This window comes from Crocodylus porosus, unplaced genomic scaffold (genome assembly GCF_001723895.1).
Source record: "Crocodylus porosus isolate Cpor-Errol unplaced genomic scaffold, CroPor_comp1, whole genome shotgun sequence".
Classification (NCBI taxonomy): Eukaryota; Metazoa; Chordata; order Crocodylia; family Crocodylidae; genus Crocodylus; species Crocodylus porosus.
In genome coordinates, this window is record NW_017728886.1 from 129166178 (window position 1) to 129184962 (window position 18785).

Consider the following 18785-nt stretch of genomic DNA (forward strand, 5'->3'; position numbering starts at 1 on the left):
TCTCGACCCTGGCCCCAGTGTGGGCAGTATCGGGAGGAGCCCAGTGTGGGCGCAGGCGAGAAGCCCCAGTGGGGTGCAAAATCTGGAAAGGGGGTCTGGAGGCCAGGCATGGCTACAGCCACCTGAGCCTTGATTGCGGGGATCGCAAGGCGAGGCCCCAGTGTGGGCGGGGGATCACAAGGCAAGGTCAGGAAGCACCTGTGAGGGCGCAGGCGGGCAACGGAGATGAGACAGAGAGCCCGTGAGGGCCTGGGTGACCGTAGGGCCCATGCGTGGCCCAGAAGTTCGAGTGCATCGTGTCACCGAAGGCAGGGCATGGACTGGGACATCTTAAGGCACCGTGCCAAAGAGGGTAAAAGGCAGCCTCCCTTTACCAATAATTAACATCAAAGAGGTGGTGGGCCAGGTAGAGAGGGTGCATTTGAAACCAATTTGGCATGGTAGTGGGGCGCTAGCGGGGTTCATGGCACCCCAGGTCGCGTCCTGCCACAGGCACTCACAGCCTATGGCAGGTGGGGACTCCCAGTGGTACATGGTCCCGGCCTCTGTAATCAACTGTGCCTGGCAGTGCACCCAAAGCCTTAAGGGCTAGTTGTGTGGTTTTAAATCCTGCCCTTTACCATGCCCCATGCCTTGCAGGTGTTACAGGTATATTGGGGCTTTGGCCCCTGTCTCTTTAATCTAGCTAGGCCTTCTAACCTAGGCACTAGCTTCATTTGTCCCTTCCAGTCACCAGGCCCCTGGCCCCTGTGGCTTTGCCCTCTCTGGCACTACTCTGGACTCAATAACGGCTCAGCCCTAAGCCTGCCCCTGGCAGAGCTCAAGGCAGTCAGGTGCCCCCCACCGGCCACTAATGAGACCTCCTTACCTCCCCTTCCAGCCTCATCCCAAACCACCAGTTGAAGCAGTAACATAAATCATAAACCTCTGGGCTATAACATAAACAAGAACTGAGAAAAAAACTCTCTGTCCCTTTAAGAAGGTAAACCTTATTTCTCCCGTTTACCATAATACCTCCCAGTACAGGCTCCTTGTGAGCTTCCCAAGCCTCGGTGTTCCTACAGGCAGCAAATGGTCAGCCCAGCATCCCTGGGTGGCTTCGCTGGGCAGGAGCTCCTTGCCCTGTGGCAGCCAGGGAGAAACTCTCCTGCCAGCCCCATCCTTGGGCTTACATGCTCCCAGGGTCCTGCCTACATACAGTCAGGTGACTGCCTGGGCTGGCTGCTAATTGCCTCATTAGCCCTGTTGCCCTTGCAACTGGTAGTTGCTGCCCCCTGCCTAGCCTGCAGAGTTCTCTGCCTGGGCTGCTTTTCTTCTTAAAGGAACAGAGAGCCTGGGCTCTCTATTACAATGAGATAATAAGAACAATCAAGTCTCATACTTCAGAGCTCAGCTTAGTCATTTGCACAGTGGCCAGGAAGGTATGTCTGTTTGTTTGTTTTCCCTTTTCTTCATTCAAAACTGGCTAGATGGATGGTGGGGTTTGTTTTCATCCTCTGAAGCATCATAACTAGGAGCAGGACACCAGGGTGGATGAGACTTCTGGTCAGTTAATCCTCTGGTGTCTAAATGGTACCCTTGCTCTCATTCTAAGGACAAAGCATGAGAATCTGAATCTGACTACCAGATTTGAGGACCCAAGAGTGCTGGGGGGTTTGGCCAATATGATTGCAGGGCTGCTGTCCATTGTTCTTGAAAACTCCTAGTGCTTGGGAGAGGTCCTGGATGACTGGAAAAGAGCAAATATACTGCACATCTTTAAGGGAGGGAAGAAGGAAGAACTGGAAAACTACAGACCAGTCAGTCTCACCACAGTCCTTAGAAAAGTTATGGATCTGGTCCTCAAGGAATCCATTTCTAAGCACTTGGAGGAGAAGAAGGTGACTATGAACAATCAGCATAGATTGACCAAGGACAAGTCATACCTAACCAATTTGATTGCCTTCCATGACAAAATGATTAGCTCTGTGAATGTGTGCAGAGCAGTGGTATACAGACTGGGGTCTGACGCCTAAGCAGCAGCTCTGCAGAAAAGGACCTGGGGATTACAGTGAATATTTGCTAACAGTGGGCCCTTGTTGCTAAGAAGGCTAATGGCATACTAGGCTGCATTAGTAAAAGTGGTGTCATTAGATCAAGGGAAATGATTATTCCTCTTTATTTGGCACTGGTGAGGCCACATCTGCAATATTGTGTCCAGTTTTGGGTCCCCCACTTCCAGAAATGATGTGGACAAATTGGAGAGAGTCCAGTGGAGGGCAAAAAAAATGATTCCACATTTTGAAGTGGAACATCCTCTAATAGATGCTTTTGTAGGGTACAGTAATACATTCTGAACCTCTGTGAAACAGAAACCCAATGAAATAAAATATATATTAAAGAATATATGAAAGGTTCATGAATAAACTTTAAAAATGGAGTCTCCTTTAAAGGAGAAAAAGTAAGGAAACTACTGGTTTCCCCTTGCAGGCTGGTAGAGTTCCAGCCTGCAAGCTGCTGCTTGGGACTAGGGGGAGTGGGAGGAGGGCAATCAGGCAGGGAGCACCATGTGCATGTGTGCACACATACACATGCATGTGACAGTCAAGTAGTGTGGAGAGCAGCTCCCACAGCTTCCTGCAGGTAAGTCAATGGGTCAGGGGGGAGGGGGTATAGACAATGCATCAGGGGGTTGTTGGGGCACAGGCAATATATTGGAGGTGTATGGGGGGCATGTGCCCCCGCAGATATGTGCACCCACCACAGGCATGGGGCTGCAGCCTAGCTTGACTGATACAGGCAGGAGCCATCTCCACAGCCCAGCAGGCAGGACCCAGCATAGGAAGGCAGAAAAGGGCAGCGAGACTCATTGTTGCCATTGCTGGGACCAATACCAGCTGTGCTGCCAGCAGTATGAGGAATAACGGGGGATGGGGGGATATGCTGTCCTCACCTCCTCCCACTGCCAGCTGCTTGTATGCTGAGGTATAGCTCTACCACACCACCATGACCTGGCTGCTGCTGCCATTCCCCTCAGGCTGCGGCGCTACCCTGGAAGTGTGGTGGGGTGGCAGGCAGTGTGGGTGGCCTGAGAGGAGTGATGGCAGTGGCTAGACCATGACGGCAGGGTAGAGCTATGGCCTGGCAACTGAACAGATGGCAACAGGAGGAGGTGAGACCAGTGCGACCCCACTCCCCCGATCCATTACTCCTCACACTGTTGGCAGTGTGACTGCTATATGGGTCCCTGCAGTGGCGAGTCTTTCTGCCTGGGGCAGGGGGAAGTGGGTTGGAAGTGAGTGGCACCAGCAGGGCTGGGAGGGGCGGAGGGCTGTGGGTTGGGAGTGATGGGTACCAGCATGACCAGGGGCCAGGGTTCCCCCTAAGCTGTGTGCATGCATGGTCACACACAATAAAAAGTCTTGCCGCACAGTAACTTTTTAATGCTGCACACCCACCTGGAGAGGAGCTGTAAACTTTGGGCATGGAGCATGGTGGAGGCACTGGGTCCTGCACAGGACACTTGCTAGTAGTAAGCTCCTTACTCCTTTGCTCCACTCCTCACTCAGAGCAGGCAGCAGCTCTGCCCCAAGGTGAGGCGGGGGCAGGAGTGGGGGCTGGGACAGAGCCAGACACTACTCTGCTCCCCAGCCCCTTTGGGCAAAGTAAAGTGGAGTCCTTTACTGTGGGCATATACATATGAGAAGTGTGTGCAAATTCTTACTAAGGAATATGATATAACACAATAACTTCTCAATAAAGTATTCAGTATATGGTCTGACTGTACTGGAGTCACTGCTTCCTTGTAGTGAGAGAAAAGAGGCCAAGCAGCAGCTGAAGGCAAAACCTAGCTATTCAGTGAACAGAAGAAACTTAGAAAGCAATAATCCTTAAGGAGACTTAGGGGTATGAGTGGATAGATAGCAAGTAGTAGTGTATAGTGTAACCTGGCAGCAGGCTACTGTATAAGCTAGCTATTGAGCTTCAGTTAGTTACCGACTTAAGTGCTGTTTCGGTTGCACAGCACTGTGCTTGGTCCCCCTGCAGTTTATGGGCGTGTACAGAGAAATGCACCAACTTGGCTAAATTGCATCCAGTTCAGGCACTAGCTTGGTTAAAGTGGGCATGATTCTACCATGCAAAATGTAGTATTGCTTTTTCTATCATTCTAGGAAGGCCAGTATCTTCCCTGCAGCCTCTGTAAAGGATTAAAGGATCTTCTTTATATCCATTGCACATAGACCCATCCCCTTAGTAAGAGGCCTTTACTTCATCATCTAAGTTAAATCCTTGAATTTTACAATGCTATACTGTGGGGCGGACCAAAGTAGCGCACACCAAAAGGGGGAGGTGGGAGGCAGGATGAATTTGGGAACGGACCAAAGCAGCACGCTCACAGACCGAAGTGGCACACTCAGGGACCAAAGCGGTGTGCTCGCAGATCGCTATACCTTAGAGGGAACATTGACGGGAATCTGTTTTCTTAAAATATTCATTGGGTCAGAACTGGCCTTCAATGTTTACAGATGGGTCCTTGTACAAAAAGTTTAAGAACCACTGCTTTAGAAGACTTATATGATGCTTAGTTTCTAAAGAATTGTATTGACTTTTTACTGGAAAGCTATTACACTCATGGTGATTGATATTGATTGAAGAGAATGATTAAAAAGAACAGCCCTCAAAATGTTGCCTGGTTTCTTTCATGAGTCTAAATATAGTAGGACTTTCTTTGGAATGATCAAGGGTTTATTCATACGTACTATATTTTGCTTGACATCGTTTGAGAGCTAGTGTTATAAGTAATCATTCTGAGATGTGCAGTGAGATGGAGGCCATATTGTTGAGGCTTATAGTTTCATTGGTCTCAAGTAGAACATGAATTTTTGACAAAGCATGGGGGCTTTTGTAACAAACCTGAAACTTAGAAATGTTTCCTGGTAAAAATTGCTTGCTTTTCAGAGAGTCTAATATTTATCTTATAAAGAGGACTTATAGAGCAGGATGTAATATCAACTTTCCCCATTTTATTGAGAAAAACAGACTTTTGAATAGTATAGATGTGCAGCCTTGGCACTGAAGAGATGTCCCCCAAAAGATGACACTTTTGTTAGCTCATTCTCCAAATAAGAAATTATTTCTTTCCTGGGGTGAGCTATCACTACAGATGGACCTTATCTTGAAAATGATCTTCTCTATCTGTAAAACAGAAGTACTTTAAATGAGTCAATAAGGTAAATCAAGAACTTTAATCTTAGAAAGAAAACAATGGTGGAGGCTTAGTCAACTTTCCTATTAAAAATGTTGGTGTGTTTTTTCCTCTTTGGGAGCAGCAAAGCATAATGAATAAAACCCTTTGTTGCTGAACTCTTTTGGCACCACTTCTACAGCACCTATTTTGAGAGAACTTTTGATATCAACAGGTTATCATGGGAGGGGTTACTGAATAAGAAAGGTGGATGGAAAGAGGAATAATATCACATTAGATCAATAACCACTATGTGAAATTTCTATAGCCCATTTGTCCATGATTATAGAAGCCTGATCATAGGTAAAATAAGAGAGCTGGAAAGGTAGTGCTTTTGAGGAAATACTGGACTGCAGCTTTCAAGTAGTATGTCAAACATACTGTTGTTTTCAGTACCTAAAACATTCTGCTTTTTGATTGTTTCTAAACACCCAAGGGCATGGGTCTTTTTCCAAAGTACTATGATGATAGTATATAACCTCTTTTATACTTTTTAGAACCTCATCAGTTCTGCTATTAAACCACCTTTCTCTCTAGCTAGACAGATCTTCACTTTAGAATTGGTTTCAGGCATGTGACTGGCAAGAAATGGTGGATTCTGCTGCTCCATGTAGAGTGTGTGCAGTGAAAATATGCAAATAGGCACAGTTTATCTGTTGGCAGTGCTTCTTGGGATGGCATCAGAGCCTTTACAGACATTGCCTGAGAGCTATTCTATCTTCTAAGGGGACATCCTTTAATGCTGTTTCTATTACCAAGTAGCAGTGCACCACTGTTAACACAGGGTGTGGCAATGCTCCAAAGTCTGTCCTTACAGTCTGTTAACTGCAGGGAAAAAGTCAAAGCCAGAATCTAGATGTAGGAAGAACCAAAAACATTTTTTCTGAAAAAAAGTATGACACCTTGTGTCTCACGCTTTAGAAGGTTTCTCAGTTTCTTTAGATAAGGATATTAATTCCTCCCTACAACATTTTATTATCATTTGATATAAGAATGTGAAGTATATTTCTCATAAATGGTAACTAATAATGTTTTATAAAAAAAACTTTATCTGATGGCTTGATACAAGGCAGACAACATAGATTAAATATGCTAGAAATGAATGACTCATTTTTTTTCTCTGGAAATCTTTATTACATTTGAAACTGCCAGCTCCAAAATAAATTCCACATTAGAATATCTGCATTAGAATGTAACAATGTGAGGCATAGATTTGACAATTTTCTAGCTATTATTTAAAACAGGGGTGCTTAAACTCTAGCCCATTGGCCACATGTGGCTCGTGGAGCTTTGGCATCCAACCTGTTGAGCTCCCCCGGGCTGGAAAATGTGACAGTGGGGGAGCCGTGGCCATTAATACAGCTACCTTCTCTGCCCCTAACAAATTCCCAAAGCCCAAGACCTGAACGGCCCACTGGAGCTGGGCTGTGCTCCCTTCCCCACAAAGGGCTGAGCCACATCTCCTTTCTCTGCATATGGATGTGGGCCAGGCCATGCTCCCTTCCCCACCCCCCATGGGGTTGGGTTGGGGTTGGGACATGTCTCATTTCCCCCGTGGGACCAGATTCAGACTGGGCCATACCCCTTTTTCCCCTGGGGCTAAGCCATACCCCCTTCCCCTGCAGAGCAACCTTGAGGCTACGTTGCACCCCATACCACTCCACATGGCCAAATGGTGCCCACCACACCCACCCTGTGCACCAGATAGGGACCACTGGCCAGATCTAGCCTGCAAGGGGAAAAGGTGGAAGACCACTGATTTAAAATGAAATCTTTAGTAAAAATCTTATTTTCAGTCATCTTTAAAGTGTCTTGTTTGGTTTTAGGATGGGAAAATGGCAAAGCATATTGTGTCAGGCATACTGCTGATATGCAAAGGAACACTTTTAAAGCTATATTATGAATTGTTATTTTAATACCTTGAAGTCTAATTCTTAAAATGTATGTTGTGTTTTCACTTTCATTCTATCTTTGGGAAATATACCTTGATTGTCACCCCACTGTTATGTGATTTATATAATAAGGATTTCTTGTGGGAGGATACTCTGTACTGAAAAGTTGTAATCAGCAAATTGCTTCAAAGAGGTTAATATCAGCAAACAAATAAAAGGTTTTCTTCCCTCAGAATCATTTCCTGTTGCACTTGAATCCCATGTTGCAAATCAGTGTTGAGGAACAAAACTGAGACTGCTCTGTAATGATGAGGATTCATTGGCACCATACAGGTGCACTCCAAGAAGTCTTGGAACTTTCCTGGATCTGCTACAGATACATTTGGATTTTCCTTAGGCTGGCAGAGCATAATTAAAGTGTTTCCTGTTGGATCCCAGTACTACTGGAGCTGTTAACTGTATTGGATTTATGCAAGTCACCACAGATCATGAAAAATGAAAATCCATCTGTGGGGTTTTTGCTGCCAGCTGGCCTCCTCCTTCCTCATCTGCTCCTATTTTAGAGATTAGAAATCAGGGGGATGTTCTTGTTAGAAATATTATTAAAAATGCATTATGAATAGTGTTGTTAGAACAGCACAGCTGCCAGCTCTCCCTGGTGGGAGGAGGAGGTAGAGAAGAAACACCACCAAGGACATCTCGCTAATTTACTATCTCTTTGTAACACTAAATCACACATACCTTCAAACTCCTCTGCCTCTACTCTTGTAAACTACAAAGGCTGTGATTTAATTGGCTGTGTCCTTGGGAAGAAGGGGGGGTTTGAACTTTTGGTAACCTAAAGAGCTTTCTGAGCAGGCGTAATTAGCTAATGCATATATGCCTATCCACCCCGCATACTTAAGTAGTTAATTATAATGCACATGCGACGGATGACGTGACGTCATTTCATATATGTTTGTATGAACCGGAAATGAGTTGTAAGAGTTCCTGCTTTTGCACACGTGCCCAGGAGAGAGGGGATAAAGCCTGCTGAGAAGTTTTCCCCGCGGGCAGAGTGTGGTCTTTTGTCTTCGCTCTGACCCTATTTGCAAATATACCTTTTGTATTGCTAATAGCGTGTGTCTGAGAGTTCTTTGCCTCCTGAGAAACGAACCGTAGCAATTTCTGCAACATTCTCATGTTTTGGTAAAATCAGTTCTAGATCCAGGAGAAGCCACAACAGTTTCTCTAGACAACTAGATTCCAGTTTGGACCAGAGGAGTAGGTTGGAAACTGTTATTTATAATTTTACACAGCAATATCCCATGTTGAAAAGGAAGTACTGTAACTTCCCCTGCAGACAGGAAAACTATTAAATATTAGTTGTTTTGATGTGGTTTATTACTAATACCTTTATTACCCATGGAGACCAGTCTAGAAGCTTTTAGACATTTGAAATTATGGATGAGGAAGTGCTGATGCTAACACTTATGTAAATTTACAGGACTTTGTGTGTAAAAGAAGAAAGAGAGAAGAGAAATGTGGGCAACCTGAAGTAAAGAAACAAGAAGGTACTCAAGTGCCTACCACTTTGATTATCTACGTGCTATATGAAAATTCCTATATGGATGCATGAGAAACTGATAGAGCAGCAATTGTTGTATCTGTCATTCATTTTCCAATCATCATAAGATTTATAAACAAAAGTTTGCAAGTTACCTGTTCTCCTTGGTAACCCTCTACATGATGCTGTAATCAAAACATGTCAGTAGTAAGTGAACCTAAGCATAGTCCTAAATATCAATCTCAAATATAACCCTGCTTTCCAAGGCTACAGGGATGAGTGTTAGAAAGCTGTAAAGGTGGAGCCAAATTTTTATAAAGCCTGCAGTAGTTTTGAGCACTTAGTTTAGGCCCTTAGTCTGGGTCCCTTCACAGTCTGTGTTATATCTGAGGATAAAAGAATTCTGATAAGGCCTATGTGAAGTGGCTAGTATTCACTTGGGATTCAGCCAGTTCGGGGGACAGTGATTCAATTTCGTGATTCGAATCACTCTCCCAAATCGATTTGGCGGAATCTGATTTGGAGATTTGGCTGCTGCCAAATCAACCAAATCTCTGAATCACACAGGCCCCATCCCCCACCTGCTCTCAATGGCTGCCTCGCCTGCCCCAGCTCCTGGCTCTTTTGCAAAACAAAAGCCCTCACTCACCAGCTGCTGCCAGGCAGGGAAGTGATCTCTGCTGCCCCCCAATGCTCCATGCTGCATGGGGGGCTCTGCCACAAGCCCCCTGACCCCCTCCTGCTCTCCCAGCTCTGCCCATGGTGCCCCACCTGCCCCAGCCCTGGCCCTTAAAAAAAAAAAGTCCTGACTTGACGACTCCTGCCCAGCAGGGGATGATCCCTGTTACCCCTTACTGCCCCACGCTGCATGGGGGGGGCTCTGCACATACATTGAGAAGCCCCGAGGCTGCTGCAGCAGCCGTTGAGTCCAGGGGTGGGTGGGGAAGCCATGTGGGGACTGGGGGAGCGGGTGGGAGTCAGGGGGTATTTGTGGGGGCTAGGGAAACAGGAGGGGATAGGGCTTGGCAGGGGTCTCCCCATGGTCCCCTCCCATCTCCTCCAGCCTCCCCTCCCCTGCCCCTACTTACCAGCTTGGAATCTGGGTCAAGCTCCGTGCTGCAGCGAGTGGGGACTGCCTGAATTGCTGAAGCTCTCCAAATCTTTTCCAAATCTATTCTGAGACCTTCAAATCAATTCAGTCCTCTGATTCAATTCAGATTTGGAGATTTGGCACCTGAAGCTTCGCACAGCCCTAATACTGATAACTACTTGCCTGTAAAGTGTACTTAACGAAGGGATCATTATTTCATACAAATGTTACTGATATCCTATAGGTTAAGGCTTTGAAGGTTCCATGGAAATTATATTTTATTTTGATATTTATATTGGACTCCTCACCTTCTGTCCTACTGCTTTTTGAGACTATAATCTGTATTTCCCATATTAGAACTATAATATAATTAAAAAGGACAGGCTTTCAGTGGCATTTTCACTGTTTGGCAGCTTTAAAATATAGCAATGACCTGTAGTGGTTTTGTCCTCAAGTGTCTGAAGGTCTTGGCAAAATGTCCTACAAAATGTTATTTATCTTTATTTGGTTCAATCAGTGAAAATTGTTGCTTTTAAATTAATAGAATTTGGTTTCTTTTTGACAAGCGTGAGGAGGCATGCAAAAGGAAACTTGCCATCTTCTGCCAAGCACCACAAGTTGTCATACTTCAATATTGCTGCAGTGAATTAAATTGTAAATTTTGTACAACTGAGATCCTCTATTAAGGGATGCATAAGAGACAGATGCAGTACCATACAATGTAAAAAAGTTGGCCCTGTAAAATGAGACTGCATATGAAATTCCTTTTACACTACAAGCAAAAATTCCATCAAATCCTGGTCACTGGCAGACATAATTCTCCTTTTAGGGAAAAAGAGCTAAGAGAACACAAAGGAAAATGATTCTCTGTAGGTTTTTCAACTATAAAGCCCATTCTTTCTTCCCACAAACCTCCTCCTCTAGCAAATCTCTGTGACATGAATTTTAAAAAGCTTCCTTGAGCTGTTCCCAACCATAAATGGGTAATTCTCCAGGAGGGGTACAATTTGGCTTTTATTGGAATAACATTTTTCTAATCTATATCTAAACATTGAAATTGACTTTAAGTATCCAAAGAAAAGGATTATAGTATTGTACTGAAGGATGTCAAAACCTTCTAGAAAGTAGACCTCACTGTGTGAAAATTTCTTATTTTATAAATGAAATAAGTCTCAGTGGGGGCATCTACAGTGGGGGCTAATTAGCTCCACAGTAAAGCACCTCCATCTACATGTGCAGAGCTATTACGCCAGAGTAAACTAGTTAACTCCACTGTAAATTAGTACTGCCCAACACAAGTAGAATCCTACAGCAGAGTTATTTACTCTGCTGCAACTCATGTGTAGATAGTGACTTGGGCTGGGGCCTGCTGGCTAGCCCCACATTGTGGCATCCCTGTGCCCCAGCCAGCCCTGCTGCAGCATGTTGAGTCAGGTAAGAACAGCCCTGGGCTGGCAGGCTGATCTTTCTGGCTCCCCTGACAGGTGGGGCTGTGGCACCCCAGCTCAACCTACTGTGGTCTGGGTGCACATGTAAATACCAAGTCTGGGAGCAATAAACTCCAGTGTGAACTGCACCACAGCTTGTTGTGTCACATTACTCGCAAAGTTGATTCTGGAGCCAGTACGATCCTCCAGATCTTTGAGAGGAATCTGTCTTACTCCAGTTTCTCTTGTCTTTGCATACAACATGCATTTGTTTTGCAGTAACTCTTTTTGGTATAAGAAAATCTGTACCCATTGCATCTAAAGTGAGGATGTCACAATTCATAAGCCTTATTTTTCCACTTGTTTCTAAACTATCTTTAACTCAATCATTTTGCAAGCAGTTAATTTGGAAGTAATTTCTATTTCTTTCCCCCTAAACAATTATTTAATCTGTATACTGAGTTGACATTTATACCATGTGAAAATATTTGAACTTTTACTGAATATGATTGGGATGTTAGAATAAAGATGAGTAATAAGTAGTTGAATTGATTGTTGTGCTGCAGCAAGGCTGGCACATTGAGCCAAGTCAGACCAACCCCAGCTGACAGGGTATGCGGGGGGCAGGGGGCGCAGCGGGGATCAGTCCACTAACCCAGGGCTGTTCCAACCTGGTTCAATGTGCTGCAGTAAGGCTGACTGGGGCACAAGGGTGTTACAATGTGGGGGTCAGCCAGCAAGCAATCCTATACTGAAGCACCCTTGTGCCGTAGCCAGCCCTGGCAGCATCTACGCTTAGTATGCCATGTTGCTGCATACTAAAGAATGCAGCAGTAAGATACTACTTATGTTTACAAGTACTAACTTATAGCAGAGTTAATTAGTTTACTGAGGCCTAATAGGGCCCCCCGTGCAGACACTAATATTTTACTGCAGATCTAATATAGATACCCCCAATGTGTCTCTTAATTATTTCAGTGTGTCCTAACTAAGGTATAGAAAGAAAAACAAAATAGATTTTAAAAAGTGAGAAACTGAATATGAATTATTTGAAGTACAGTTTTTCCTTTTTGGAAAAAAACAAAAAGCAGTGATTATGAGCGTGAGAGTCAACTAGCAGTGGATAAACATGGAATTACAGACACAATGCAGATTTCCATACAGGAACTTAGAACTACCTCTGTCTCAATTTGTAACATCTCTGGTAACCCTGACTACAAATCCTGTTAAATTATGTACTGATTTTGTATGCCTATGTCAAGACCATCAGTAATTATTAACAGTAGCAGTCATTTTCAAGTTGTCCGTCCTAGTATTTGAAGCACCCAGCTTGAATCCATGATATTCATTCTCTGCATTTCAACATACTTTAAATAATAATGATGCTTCATAGGCTATATATGCCATCCTCATCTTCTCAAAAAGTTCTCAAACTGCAAGCAATATTGAAATTGCAAAAATGTAAGCATCTTTTTCACTAAAGGGATTTCCTTTATGAATTTCCATGAATGAAACTTTCTTCATAATGAGCAGAATTTAGTGTCTAAATACTGTTAATTAATAAACTCTAAGGCCATTTATACAACGTGCTCCGGGAGGCGCTGCTTTAATTACAGTGGCTCCAAGAGCCGCTCTAATTAAAGTGCCTGGAGCATCACATGTAGCAGCATCCTTGCACTGAAAAATGGCAGCGGGGGTGCTTTAACTAAAGCTTAGCAAATGAACTTTAGTTAAAGTTCCCCCACTGCCATTTTTCAGTGTGGGGATACTGATACACATGACACTGGAGTCTGTTCCAATGTGATATAATTACAGCATATTGAAGCAGCCTCTCTGAACATGTCTAGGCACCCTAATTGATTAGCACATTAAATGAGGCACTCCTGGTTAGTTGTGGGCACCCTGGTCATCTATTTTACTCATTTTACATATCTAAAAAATTACATCATTTGAAAAAATACATTTATAAGATTTTTTTAAAGTTAGGGAATTAGTTTCCTTATCATTCACAGTGATGAGTTAAAGGATATTTTTATAAACTTCAAATACAATATAACAAAAAGCTTTATGAAACCAGACTATATAAAAAGCAAGAGAATTTTTTTTCAGAAAGATGTATTTGCAATTCAACTGATCATATAAAACTCATTAAATTTTTTAAAAAGTTGTATATATTTTTGCTAGTGCTATGTTTTCTCCATTCATTGCAACAACATTCAAGAGTACTGTAGAGTCCAGAACACATCCTTTTTTGTGTGGCACAGTGAGCATAAATCTTTTACACTGAGGTCACTCTCATCACAACCTCTCCAGACCTGTTATCTTCTGAGGAATCCTCGTGAGGTCTCATACGATTGAAAAGGTGTAACAATACATAGCCACACTGAAATCTTGGAGAAGTTAACTGTGTTGGATGGACTAAATTTCTGTTTCTAAATGCTGTTAATGGTAACCACAATGTCCTTCCTGCTGAAGACTCTCCTCGGTTGCTCTCTTCTATGTCTGTAGCTTTATCATAATTTAACACATCCCAGTGCAAGTTAACAGCCCTCCAGCGCTTAAACACTCTGTAAACAGATGCACCTTCATGTACGATTAGTCCTGAAATGAAAGAAAGAATTAGTGTTACTACAAAATATTATGAGACCCTATTTTAAAAGTATATGAAGAAAGATAGTGGAAGTTTCAACCACCAGGTTTATCCCACTGCACCTGGTAGCCACCTAACAAATTAAGCTGAAGATCACTATGAATTTTTAACATTAATAATACTAGTAACTGCACATTCATATATAAAGATAATTAACTGATCAAAATTTATCTCTATACTATTTGAGGTAGACTTTGGAGCTACTTGGTGTCTCCATCACAATTTTACCTCTATTTACCAGCAATTCAATCAAAACCTAAACTTTTAAATGAAAGTTATTAGCCCTTATCATTATGACAGAAACTGTCTGAATGGGAGCTCAACAATAACAATTGTGCTATCTCAAGTCTTGTATGTATTAGAAAATTATGACAACTTAATTCAGCTGATGAAAATTAATCTGACTGGCTCATTGGCAGGTTCATAATTTACAGTGGTTTAACTTTTGTTTAATCAGTTTTAAGTTTAACATAAGTGCTTTTATGTTCAGGATTTGTACTGGTCTTACTATATGTTAAGGCAAATCAAGCCTTGTTGTTTTCAAATACATTGAGTTAAGCCCTTCATGTGGACAAGCTTAAATTGTTTTTAAAATTGCTTATTTACATTACTCTAAACAGATTTATGATTGCTCACATTCGTACTTAAATTGGCACAACTTTACAGCAAATAAGAGTGAACTTCCCTGTTAGTTGAATATATTATTAAGTTCAAAGACTGGCATGATTATTTAAATCTTGACTATTATTTCATGAGCAGACACTGAAGTCATGAACTTTATTCTTTCTTTTCAAATACCAGAAGGTCAGAAAACAGGAATTCATTTTTGAGATCTGCCAAAATCAGGGGACCCATTTTAAAATATCCCTCAAGGGAAATATGGTCCACCGTGGAGTGATCTACTCTTGAGCTTCCATCCAGAAAATATTTACACATGGCCTACAGACAAATATTACACATAAACTGGTATAAGTGATTGGAAACTGGTTCAAATTTGTAATACAACAGAAATTCAGTGCACACAAATTGTTTTCAAAATGGCTGAAAGCAGTTTAAGATAAACCTCGATGGATGGTAGTATCAGCCTTAACTGATTTGGGTTAAATCAGTTTATTGAACTATTGTTCCAGATCCCCTCCAGAATCAAGCTATCTGCTCAAGCCAAGCAGGGAAGTGTGCTGTCATAGGCAGAATAATGAATGGGCCAGCTGGGTACAAGCATAGGGGTCATTTCAGGGCCCTGGGATCTTCATCATCAGGGAAATGAAAGCCGCAGTCTTGAACTGAGTGCCCATTTTTGTTTCCCAGCAGGTGTCAAATTTAAAACCTTGGCTTTTGCATTTGCTTCCCTGAAAAGCTGGAGGTTGGGGTCCCTCCACCAATGAGGGTGGGTTTGGGGATGGGACTGGGGCTGGGTCCAGGCCGGGAGATCCATGCCATGCCTGGAAGAGGAGTAGGGGAGTGGGGAAGCGCTGGGTTGTGCTGCGCCTGGGGGGGTGGGCTCCAAACTGGGCCAGGAGAGCTGTGCCCCACCTGGCAAGGAGGGATGGTCAGGACCGAGCCAAGCCGCACCCCTCCTGGTGGGGGGGGGGACTAGGGGGAGGCCCAGCCACACCAGGAATGCTGTACTGCGGGCAGGAGCGCTGGGAGGGTCTTGGAGGCTATAGCCCCCCAAAATTCATCTTAGACCCTCCACAGCCACCCCTCCCAGTGCCACCACCCAGCCACAGAAACACAGTGCGGTGCTCCGGGCCTGGCCCCAGCCCAGCCCAGCCTACCCTCTGCATCTGCATGATTGTATGGGACAGCCAGGAAGAAGCTCCCTGCAGGTAAGTGTAATAGGGGTTGGGCAGGGAGCTAAACTGAGCTGCAAGTGGCTCATGGTAAAGGGGTGGGGGAGGGCTGCCTCCATGTGATCAGAAGTGGGGGAGGGGGAGATCCTGTGAGGGGTAAGAGTGTGTGTGTGTGTGTGCGTGCATGTGCATGCATCTGTCTGTGTCTTCATGACAGGGAGAGTGTGTTTATGTCTGTGTTCGTATGCAGTGAGTGAGAGTAGAGTACGTGCACCTGTGTGTGTGCATGCCTGTGTGTGTGCATGTGTGTATGTATGTTCGGCCATAGCAGAGACAGGAAGTAGGGAGAAGAGGCAGGCACATGCCCCCCCCAGCCCAGTGGGGTCCACCCAGCCCCTCTGCCAGCTGTAGGAGGGGAAGGGGCCCTACTTCCCCCCTCTGCAGCCCAGTTCCCATGAGGGGAAGGGGTCTCAAATGTTGTGTTTGCCCAGGGCTCCAGTACACCTTAATCCACCTCTGCATGCTTTAGCACCCTCCCTTCTCCCTCCCTCCCGGCTTCCTACCTGGGGATCTGCAGGCATGTGGCTGCATTTCCAGAATCAAAAGTGAATGTCTGTTCACTTGCTTATCAATTCAATCTACACAACCTAAACTAACCTGTGAAGATTGAATTGATTCAGCCTTGGGCTTTTTGACTGTCTGTACTTATTAGCCATATACTATAAACTCTGTTTGAATGCAGTACTCCCTTCTCCAGGACTCCACATATTCATGTGTCAAAATGTAAGCATATGTAAGTATTATCAAGATCAGGGCTTTACTAAGAGTTAGAGGGCACATGCAGCAAGTCTGCTTCAACACTGTAATTATAGCACATCGAAACAGACTCAATTCATTGAGTCTGCCTGAGCATAGTAATTACCATGCTCCAGCAGTCTCCAGTATCATGTGTATCAGTGTCCCCACACTGAAAAATGGTGGCAGAGATGTTTTAACTAAATCCTGTCTGATTAGCTTTAGTTAAAGCACCCCCCACCATCAGTTTTCAACACAGTGATGCTCTGGACATTTTAATTAGAGAGGTTCTTGGAGCCTTTTCTACTCTTATTCATGTGAAAAAATTATCTTTTAAGAACAATGACAGAGGACCACCATGGTTGGATTAGCTCATGGGTGAATCCTTTTGATCAACAGGTGATCCAAGGCATGAACAGACTGAAAGAAAATGCAACTGACTGATTTGTAAGACAGCCGGAATCACTACATTTATTGCTTGCCCAAAGCGTTAGATAGCATGCAATCATTATGAATTTCATTTCATAACAGAAAAGCTAACTTGCATTCTGGTCCTTCCCCAGCAGTAAAATCCTAACACTGTAACTGTACAGGCAATTATCAAAATTACAAATGAACAGATGGTAGAATACCCAGCATTAAAAGTAGTAAGAGGGCCAGATGGAAAATCCTGGCATGGGAGGTTCATGGGCTTTTTCAGTCATCCTCTTAATGAGGTACAAACTCTTAGGGTCTGTCAGACTCAGGAGAGAAATGTGTTAGGAGTCATTGTTCTCTGCCACCAGGGAGTCTCATTGTGGGAGTTGTGTGTTTTGCCTGGAGGTCAGGTTAACATTTCTGAACAACAGTTGCCTTTTGAAGGCACATGCTATTAACTTGATTATTACATTCTATAGAGAATGCAAACATTTAGTTTTCTCTAAACATCTTTTGATTCCTTTTGGTCTCTAGAAGCTCTAGTTTGCAGTTCAGATCCTAAGTGGCAGGAGTGGGCAGGGGAAGGGTCAAGGTGTAGAGTGAAAACATGTGAAAATAAAAAGACACTTTCCTAATAACATCCTAGCGCTATTCATAGGACCCTACAGGAAGAGGCTAGCTAGTATTTGTTTCCTTGAGCAGGACAGCTGAGGAGTCCTGATAATTGACAGTGATTGGATTTTCAAAAGCAGGCTCTACCATTAATGCTATTTCAAGAGAAAGTTATTTGTAAATGTGTAAGCTGAACTTCAACTGCATAGATTTCAGATAACAGCCCACTATGAACACAGAATATTGAAACTGTTATCCTCCTAAATTTGGTGGAATCTGAGCTAATAAGGCAAAGGAATATCAGTTAACTCAGAATAAATGATTTCACAGTTGTATCCATTTGGACAAGTTTTGATCTGAGATGGTTTAACTTTCTACAGAGACCTCGATTATCCCTGAATTCTATATTGGTTAATTCTAAGTGTTAATAAATGTTCAAATGTATAATCTACTTCTTTCCTCTCTTTCTAATTTCCTCTAATCTTCAATTTTAGGTGGCGGGAGTTCAGGAAAACAAATAGTGGTATGAACTGCCCGAATTACAATCAGAGATGAGGCCTTTAAAGAAACATGACAATGATAGCAAGAATCATCAGGACACTTCTATGAGTGCATAACATCAAATCAAATAACAAAATCCTCAAGATCAGTAGGCTTCTAGATAGTGGGGGGTCCATGATCATTATACCTGATAAAAATTATTTTGCTAAAGGATGGACCAACACTTTTTATTTACTATATCTGTGGGATGTAGTAACTAAAAGCAGCAATGATGTAAGCCTTTGCAGTTACTAGGGATAATATAGACATCAGAAACCATACAATTAAAATAAATTGGACATAGAATTTCCTATTTGAAGGCTTCTCTACACCTACCTGGATCTCATCTGATAAACCAAAAACTACCTCCCATAAATCTAGAACTATGTTGTAAAATGAAAGAACTAGGTCAATTACCAATTTTAGAAAAATCTAAACTCTTGAAAAGAAAAAATGATGTTGTCTGAGTAGATCTAGGAGCTTTTAGGACCAAATCAGTCATGACCCTGCTGAGAAAACCAAGATCACTCTCTCTGAGGTTTGATAACACTAGATGAGGAACAGGACACTGAGGTAGGAAGCTTTTCGTTTTTTTCACCTCATTTCCTCCTCCAGGCAGAGTCTAGACAGCTCTATAAACTTATTCTACCATCTCTTCAGGGCACTGTGTAGGCAAAGGAGGTTACTTTGGTGTTTTGTTGTCACCCTTGACAAGATTACAGATTTGAAAGGTGACAACTGGATTAGAAGTTACATGGAGTGGTACACATGAAGGAGGATCTGGATAAGCTGAGCTCTT

At 43.3% G+C, this 18785-nt stretch overlaps 1 protein-coding gene across 1 annotated transcript in view; it reads right to left on the bottom strand.

The window, feature by feature from the left end:
- Positions 1 to 13194: 13194 nt before the first annotated feature.
- The window catches only part of MARCH11 (membrane associated ring-CH-type finger 11), a 45693-nt gene continuing 40102 nt past the window's right edge, over positions 13195 to 18785 (bottom strand). The window contains exon 3 of the mRNA XM_019541851.1: positions 13195 to 13780. Within this exon, the coding sequence (XP_019397396.1) occupies positions 13458 to 13780 (323 nt within the window). The 3' untranslated portion in view covers positions 13195 to 13457. The remainder of the gene's footprint in view (positions 13781 to 18785) is intronic.